The sequence below is a fragment of the Lepidochelys kempii genome, chromosome 7, assembly GCF_965140285.1.
Source record: "Lepidochelys kempii isolate rLepKem1 chromosome 7, rLepKem1.hap1, whole genome shotgun sequence".
In the NCBI taxonomy this organism is placed as follows: Eukaryota; Metazoa; Chordata; order Testudines; family Cheloniidae; genus Lepidochelys; species Lepidochelys kempii.
In genome coordinates this window covers 62489634-62499098 of record NC_136386.1, presented here as the reverse complement: position 1 = coordinate 62499098, position 9465 = coordinate 62489634, and the positions used below count along the sequence as shown (strand labels likewise).

At 46.5% G+C, this 9465-nt stretch overlaps 1 protein-coding gene across 1 annotated transcript; it reads left to right on the top strand.

Moving 5' to 3' along the window:
- Positions 1-256: 256 nt before the first annotated feature.
- On the top strand, positions 257-8143 carry LOC140915184 (dual specificity protein phosphatase 26). The gene is made up of 3 exons (XM_073354761.1): positions 257-405; positions 5422-5639; positions 7932-8143. Exons 1-3 carry the CDS (start codon positions 257-259, stop codon positions 8141-8143), a joined length of 579 nt encoding a protein of 192 aa, XP_073210862.1.
- Positions 8144-9465: the final 1322 nt, after the last annotated feature.

The window sequence follows — 9465 nt, the reverse complement described above, 5'->3', positions numbered from 1 at the left end:
CGATATTGTGATTAACCCTTGTTTATTGCATAATTTTGTGCTGTCAGTTAAAGTTTCCATTTCAGCCATGACATGGTGCCAAATGAATCAGAGGGGCTGGAATAAGGCATGCCATATTTAAAGAGATCCAGCTGCTTGGAAACGTCAAGTGTCAGCAAAGAAAACATAGTTCAGCAGGAGCTCCACTATCAATTGCTCAGCAACCGTACCTGACCGGGTCTCAGATTAGTTATGTTTTGATTTAGCTTAAGGGTCAATGTCTGAAGATGGTCAGAACCTTCCGAACCATCAGCGTTTCCCATCCGCCACTCCTTCTGTCAAAGAGCTGGAGCGTGTTTTGGACAGCTGCAGGATGGAATTAAATCATGTGGATGAAGTGTGGCCTAACCTGTATATAGGTGATATGTAAGTGTTGTTTGAAACTGAGCCATTCTTTATGATTATCCATATAAACTGTCCCACTATTTTACTTGGTGATATCTGTTAAACAACTAAGAGTCTTAAAATTGACTTTTAGATTAGAACTGGAGTGTGCATTACACACTAAAGAAAGTACTTACCATACCAAGGAATACAGTTAGGAAAGAATTCCCGTGACCATTATGTTTCTCTATTATTTTACATTTAATTATTACAATTCTTTTATTAATGGATTTTACAAATGCGCCAAACAGTACATTCTCAAGTTGTGCACATAACTGAGGCACAGAGCTCTCTAAATTTGGTATAGAATATTTCTCATTTCATGAGTCATGTTTGGTTTTTCACGAGATTTCCATGAAATGGATATTTTCACATCGAAAAAACGTCACATTTTAAAATTTGTTTTTAGAGCAAACTGATCTTCAGCTGGAGTTTTTTGCTCACTAATATAACCATTTTTAAATTAAACTGGAGCCATTACTTTTGGTTAATAAGTCTGTGATGAAGCAGAGAAACTGCCTGCCAGCATGGCAGGGATTAAGGATGGCCTTTGGGCCCAGCTAAGCCTACTCTGTTATACCTGCAGCCAATGCCAGGCCCGGAGGGGGTAGAAAAGGAGAGAGCCTGGCTCAATTCAGGGCTGACTGGTGAAGAAGCAGGAGCTAGCTACAGCCCCACCTGAAAGGAATGATCACTAGCCTGCAGGCCAAGTCAGCCACTATGGAGCATGTTCTGTCTCTCAGCCAAGGGAGATTGCAGAGAAGAGCTAGGAGCCTCCAGTAACTGGGTGACTGCACCCCAGAGACATTGTGGGGTTTGGCTTTACCAAACTTACGGCTGCCCCACCTGAAGGAGCCTGGGACCGCATCAGGATGCGGCCCAAGATCCACGAGAGGGTGCCTAGGGAGGCAAGCCATCCCAACAAATTGAACTATATGAGCCATGCCCCAAACTAAAGAGACACTGGTAGGAAGTAGCCTAGGATTGCCAACTTTCTAATTGCACAAAACCGAACACCCTAGCCATGTCCCTTCCCTGAGGCCCCGCCCCTTCCCTGAGGCCCCGCACACTACATTCCCCCTCCCTCAGTGGCTCAGTTGCTGTTCCCCACCCTCACTCACTTTCACTGGGCTTGGGCAAGGAGTTGAGGTGCAGGAGGGGGTGAGGGCTCTAACTGGGAATACAGGCTCCAGGGTGGGGCCAGAAATGAGGGGCTCAGGGTGCGGGAGGGGGCTCTGGCTGGGGGCATGGGCTCTGGGGATGAGGGGCTTGGGGTCCAGGACGGGGCTCCAGGCTGAAGCCGAGGGATACGGAATGTGGGAGGAGATATGGGCTCTCAGCTGGGGGTGCGGGCTCTGGGATGGGGCCAGGGATGAGGGATTTGGGGTGCAGGAGGTGGTTACAAACTGGGGGGTAGGGCCGAGGGATTTGGAGTACAGGACGGGGCTGTGGGTTGAGGCAGGGAGTTGGGGTGCAGGCTCTGAGCTGGGGATGAGGGGTTTGGGGTGTAGGAGGGGGCTCCGGGTTGGGGGGGGGCTCAGGGTTGGGGCAGGAGGTTGGGGTGCAGGGGGGTGAGGGTTCTGGCTGGGGGTGCAGGCTCTGGGGTGGGGCCAGGGATGAGGGGTTTGGGATGCAGGACGGGGCTCTGGGTTTGGGGGGGCTCAGGGTTAGGGCGTGGGCTTACCTCAGGCGGCTCCTGGTCAGCAGTGCAGCAGGGCTAAGGCAGGCTACCTGCCTGTCCTGGCTCCGCACTGTGTCCCAGCAGCAGGTCCAGCTCCTAGGCGGGGGTTCCAAGGAGGCTCCGCGTGCTGCTCTCACCCACAGGCATCGCGCCCCCCAGCTCCCATTGGCCGCAGTTCCTGGCCAATGGGAGTGCAGAGCTGGTGCTCGGGGTGGGGGCAGCGTGCAGAGCCCCATGGGCCCCCCCGCCTAGGAACTGGGCCTGCTGGCTGCTTCCGGGGCACAGCGCAGTGGCAGGACAGGTAGTGACTAACCCACCTTAGACTCTCAGCACCGTCGACCAGACTTTTAATGGCCTGGTCGGCAGTGCTGACTGGAGCCACCAGGGTCCAAAAACCGGACACCTGGCAACCCTAAAGTAGGCCAGGGGAGTGGATTTAGACTCCCTCCTTGGAATGCCCCCTGTTCAGGAGTCAACTCACACAGGGCCCTCGGCTGGTACCTGATTAAGTGGGAGGGTCTGGGACACCTACCGCCCACTGTCTGAAAGACTGAGGCATCTTGACCAAGGAAACAAAGGGTTGGAAGTTGGACACACCAATCATTAGGCCATCTGGACCTCCAAGCACCCTTAATACAAAGTTATTTTTGGAATATTTTTGCTCTATTTTGGAGCTGTGGTAGCTATCCCATTCTTAGACCTTGACTCAGCAAAGCACTTAAGCACATGCTTAACTTTAGGTATGCTCTTAAATACAATTGAAGTCAGTAAGATGTAAGAATGTGCTTAAAGTTATACATGTGCTTAAGTGCTTTGCTGAGTCAAGGCCTTAAGAGAGATGAAATTTTTCTTATAAGCCCAATTTAACTCTGTCCTACAGCTCTCCCAGAAGACTCTAACCTTCCTAACACTTTCTGTGCTGCTTCTCAACTCTTCCCGAATTGTAAAATTTCTTATCTTATTTAAATACACACACTGACTTCTTTTCATGATGGCTTTAAAGTAACTGTACAATCTGCACTGTTGGCCGCAGAAATCCAGAAAAGGAAACATACGTGTTTACTGCTTATTAAGTATTTAAGTATGTGCTTAACTTCATGCTTAGTCCCAGTGGGCCTACTCCCATGCTTAATATTTGCTAGATCAAGGCATTTAAGTTTCAAAGGTGGATAAATTAGGCCCTAACCAGAAAGCCCTTTGCATGCAGAACTCCCACTGGAGTTGATAAACATTCCATGCTTGGAGGGCTTCCTGATCTGGAATCGTAATAGAGAAGTGTCATTAGGGACTGAACAACTGGGAGACAAGGATATCATTCCAGCCCTACAGAGGTCACCTGCACAAAGCCCTTTGACATGAATTTTGTGCAGGGTGGCTAGGATTTCACCCTGTATTTGATTCTTTCTGATGCATAAAGAAACATTAATTTTGCCAACTGTGCAAGTCTAGAACCCTGTTTTTATATCGAACAGGTCCCCCTGCACCATCAACAGGCTTAAATATTTGGAGATAATAATCATAATTACCATAAGAGAAGGAAGGAGCTACTACTGATTCTTTAGCCACATTTCCCTGTGATTATATTTTGAAAACTGGAAGTCTTAGCAATAAACAAACAGAGCATAAAATAATGAGCAAGCATGTGGTGGGGAAACAAGAACATATGTTTTAAAAATTGAAACAATACTTTACATTTCAAATTCTGCAAGTGCAAATCATGAGTTCTAATCTGCTTTCCAAACCTGTTGGATTTGAGGTTAGTGACCCTGCAATGGTGTAACGGAGGCCTTGTCATGCTGGCAACATGCCACAATTGATGGCTATCTTCATTGCATTTTTATTTTAAAATGCATTTATTTTGTTGAAGGGTTTAATAATCTCAGGGGAAATCTGTATTCTTTCAAAAGCATTTTTTAAAAATCCCTGGTTTCCATTCACAGTTGAGAACAGTGTCTGTGTATGTTCTGCAAAGATTCAATGGCCAAAAGGGCTGAGCAGCTAAACAAGGCAGCAGATCTTGAATATTGAAGAAGAGCACAGAATTATTTAAAAATTGAAATTAGTAAAAAGAAAAACTACAGGATTTAACTGGAATTTATCAAGAACTGCAGACAGGATTTTCCCCCTCTGTTGAAATCTGTGGGACCATTTGCACAAGCATCAACACTGGAGGGGAAGGGAAAGAAATAGGGGGTGGAATCAATAGAAGTCTTTCCACTGAGTTCAATAGGCTTTGGATCAGGCCCTTTCTGAGCAAGCCTGTGTCAGTGGAGATTAATTAGCATCAGAACTGTGCCATACGGTACAGTAGTCCGTAGCGCTATCATAGATTTAGTTTTGATGGCCTGTTTCCTGAGAATTAGCCCTGTATAATCACTTCAGGAGGCTGCTCGGCAAGCAGAAATGAATGAACAATCTAGAGTTAAGACTATATTTTGCTAATAAAGTCTTTTTTCATCTTGAAAGCTAGCTACCAAATTTCTTATCTCATACTGTGCAAACAACCCTAACCTCTCTCCTTTAAAGCAAAATACTAATGACTGTCTGCTGTATGCTGCCGTTCATCACAGAGGATCCTAAGTGCTCAACAAACTGACTATTACATTGATGTACATGCATCACCCATAATTAAATGCAGTGCCCTTTGGGGTGGAAAGTAAAAGCCTTTGAACAGTGCAAAGGAATGCTGCACAACAGTTCAGGGCAAAACACAAAGAATGCCCTTCACAAATGAATCTAGCTGCTGAATTTTAAGCAGGCAGAATGTAATTAACCATTGGAATTTAGTCAGGTTCTGTGGGCTAACACTCCTAGTCCTGCAAAAATGCATTCTGAAATTATTACAGACTGAGGCAGAATGGCTGCAGACGAAACGAAAAGCTTGACTATGTCCTTTCAATCTTGGGAGATGCTGAACCCATTGTCATGCGCTCAGGGCCAACAAAACCCCTCGACTTCAGTGGGACTGGAGGCAGCTTTGCATCTCTCAGGATCGGGCTTTTAATTCTCATTAAAACTCATAGGGACTTTCACACAGAGAGAGAGGAGGTTATTTTCATAGAGATGAAATCTCTTTCCATATTTACATGCAATTGCATATTTTCTATGTGCAGCTCCTATGTGATCATCAGACTAGAAGTTACAACTTTCTGTCTCATGCTTGGTGTTATGCCATGCAAACAACAGATCTCCAAGTGTAACAGGCTCTGAACTCCTCAGTGATATTCAGAGTCAATTGGGGCATCAGGGACTTGACCACATCAGACTCTTTCATTTAATACCTTTTCTTGTGACCTTTAATACCCAATTTTTCGTAGCTTGATTGCACATGACAAGGAAGAACTGAGGAAACTTGGCATCACCCATGTACTGAATGCTGCACATTCCGCATGGGAAAGTAAAGGAGACCAAGCTTTCTATGGCCAGGAAATCCATTATTGTGGAATAGCTGCAGAAGATTCAACTGATTTTAACCTGCGTGTGCATTTCTACCCTGCCTCAGAGTACATTAATAAGGCACTGAGTGCTCTGAATGGTAAGTGCCTCTCTTGAGAATACTCTGTGCTTATGTAGTACTTTTATCCCAGGATCATCAGGTGCCATACAAACATTATCCAACACCGCTGGGAGGCAGACTACCACAGCACACTCACCTCTGGAGCACCTCCAAGGGGCAGAGTGTGGTATCACAGTCCTTTTCTTGCCCCGTCCCCCCCCTGCCCCAGGCCAGCCTTGCTGTGTCTTGAATGGCTTGGCCTTCTGGCCAAGTCACAAAGTCTGAATGAACCCCTTCTAGGGTATTAAAGAGTCCAATAAATGGTCTATTTTGCCCTCAGTAGGGTCTTCAGCCCTGGCTCTGGACCCTTTAAATTCAGCCCTTTGTTCAAGCTCCCAAATAAGCTCCATCCCTTTCTTGGGGTTTACATCACTTTACCTGTAGCCAGTAGGGGAACCCAGGCCCCCCATTACTCTGGGTTTCCAGCCCAGGAACCCACTAAAGAGCCATCACGTATTGCTCAATCCAATTAGTTGCTACTTGTTCCCTGGGCTTCTTCCTAACTGGGCCCTTGAGCTTCACCCTTACCTCACACTTAAGGTTCTCATGTCCTCTCTCCCCTGGAAACCCAGCTATGCACAATGCAGCCAGAACCAAAAACTCTGGGTTATCCCTCAACTTCCTGTGGCCAGAGAGGTGCACCTTTCCTCATCCCTCTGGTCGCTGCCTCGAACTGGCCTACTACAGCCCTGCAGCTCCTTTCATCTGGGCCAGCAGGGCCCTGATGGGCTGTCTCCCTTTAGAAATGGGAGGAAAATGGGACACCAAGAGGTTAAGTAACACACACAAAGTCACACAGCAAGTCAGTGACAAAACTAAGCATCCAGGCTCCACATGGGCCCCCTTTTAATCACTAGACCAGAATCCCTTTTTTTGAACAGAAGGAAAAAGGCCTATGGAGGATGATGTTGTAGTTTAGAGAGTGGTTAATATATAACAGCCGGGATATGATGGCACCAGTGTTCTGCGTTGATTCATCAGAATGCAAGTGCACATGAACCATTCCTTCTCTGGCTACAAAACAGCCAAGGGCAGATGTTGCAATAAGGTGATTTTGTGATACCAGCTATCACAGAGAGATGTGTCAATGAGCCATTGACAAGGTCCAGGGTCATGCTGTTTCCTTCTGTTATAAATCCATCAGGAAACAGGCCAGCACCACCAGTAATTACTGTTCACTTATGGAATGGATCACTGTACTACTTAGAGGGCTAGATTCACTCCAGCTAGCATCCACTGCACCTCCAAGAGCCAACAGTGGAGCTGCACTTCAGAGCAGATTCATCCCAAAGGAGAAGGCAGGCAGTGTTTCCCCTCCTCCCCCACCACGACCTCCCTCGAAAGGATCCACCAGGGAAGGCAGTTGTAGATTCTGACAGAGGCTTCAGTAGGGACGTGCTGAATAAACACACCTCCCTGCAACCCTAGACACACCCAATTTCCCAACCACCACAAGCTTAGTTTGGAGCCATGATAGCTCCTTCTAGGCCAGTTAAGGGAAGGTGGTTGGGGCTACTTTCTGCCAGTACTGCCTCCCCTGCCCCCGAGAGGATTTTCTGCCTCAGGGGCCATGCTCCATAGAAGATTATGTGAATCAGGAGGGAATCTACCTCAGAGATACCTAATATCTTGTGGACTCTGAAGTCTGACCCCCTCTATTTAGTAGGCATCCTCTTGCATGCTGCGAGATTGCACTAACTATGGTGAAACACAATAGGTACTGGCCCTGTAAGGCCAGTATAAGAACCTGTGTGACCCAGTTGCATCTTGAGTGCCATACTTATTTTAACACCCAGGAGAGGCACCATATGTTGAGCACTGACCTCCAGTTATCCACAGGAAACATATGGCACAGGCAGCAGCAGCAGCCCTACAAGCTTCTCCCACAATACCCCTCCAATATTCCTCAGTGCCTTTATTGAGTGAACACCTCTGGATTTGAGAGCATTGACTAGTTTCTGTGACCCAATGAGTACTTGGCTTCTCTGCCAAGACTGCCAACAATGCCACATAATAGTGCTGCATTTTGAGCAGGAGATACCTGTCCAGAATTAACTTGCCTGAGACCCCTGACCTATTTCATATACTGGAGGATGAACAACTATCACATTAGAATGGTTTCTGGTCATTGACCCAGGATGTATTCAAAGCAGTGTCCAAGAGGTTAAAGGTAGGGTAGTCCATTATCAATATGCTGAGCAGCCCAAGACCCATTGTGACACTTCTGAGCAGACTGGAGCAGCACAATTCATCTTTGTTTCTCTTTTTCAGGAAAGATCTTAGTTCACTGTGTCCTTGGTAAAAGCAGATCCGCCACCTTGGTGCTGGCTTATCTTATGATCTACCATCACTTCTCACTGACTGATGCTGTCCAACGTATCGTCCAGCACCGAGCTGTTTCACCAAACCGAGGGTTCCTGAAACAGCTACACGACCTAGATGTTGAATTGCAAGACAAGACAAACCTGTGTGAGCTCTTATAATATGGGGGGGAAGAAAAAAGATCAATAGAGACTAAAAAATATGAAGTGTCGCAGAGTGTTAAAGGAAGCAAAAAGATTAAATGAATCTGAACCAAAATTCTAGTACCAAAGCCTACCCCTCTCCCAAATTTTGTGGACAGGGGATCTCATAATCTGAACCTGAATCTGGCTCTGAATTTCACATCTGGCTCCTCTCTCTCTCTCTCTCTCTCTCAAACTATCTTAACCCTAACCTTGATCTGAATAATCCTGATCTTTGGGAAGGTCAAAATCTAGATCCCAATTTGTGGTTTGGGCCTGTCTCCAAGAAGAAGCAGTGAACTAATTGTCACCTGTTGAGTCTCCATTTGTATCCGCTGCTCTTCTGGTATTGATTCCATATTTCACAGTAATCCTGGCTGAGGAGAACCCTGCAACAACCCTAACTCTTGGTCAGGTGCAGTTTGCTTTAGCTGCTATTAGAGATGGGTGGCTCTCCTCTCATGGAGTTTGAGAATGGGCCACTTTTGTGTGTGTGTGAATGTTTGGTTTTTCTACAGTTTAAACCCACAGCTTCCCTTTTTCCCCACCCCTGCTCCCCCAAGGGAGAGTCAATTCAAAAAGGGAGGGCGGAATGAATTTCTCTGTAAATGACAGCATTTATGCTCTATATTAAGGAGAGAAAAATCTATCAATGCTAGGCTGGCCTGAGTGGATGCCTTGGAAGCTACAAGTGCACTGTACTTACATCTTTCAAAAATCAGAGACTCTCCCCTCCCCTCTCTCTCTCTCTTTTTTTTTTTTTTAAACTCTCGTGCTGTATTTTCTTGGTACTCTGTCCATTGTCTGTTCCATTTCCCCCCAGGGATATTTTTCCTCTCTCCCATTCTCCATTCCTTTTCCAGCCTCTCCTTAGCTGAAAGCAAACCTCATCACATTTGCGTTTGAACCAAAACTTGCAAACTCACAGAGTTCTTGTGGATTTGAAATGTCAAACAACTTGACTCATCCCTGGTTAACGTGGGCCTGGAACAACCCTCCATGTACTCACCTGGGGGTATTTCCATGGGTAGTTCTTTTACTGGCAGTGTTTCTGCCTTGGCACTGCGCCAACATCTTATAGAAGCCCCTTCATTGTGACTTCATGGAGTTTCAGGAGTGGAGCTGGGGAGTCGCCACATGCTCCTTGACACCATCCACCGCAGCTTGCCCAGATTTCTGCATTAAATTGTATTTACTTTCTCTGTCTCCTTCCTGTGCCTGCTGCTCAGCAGCTGCAGGGAGACCCAGCCAGTACCAGTGCTGTGACGTCACAGAAAACCACACAAGAATTCAGAGGTGGA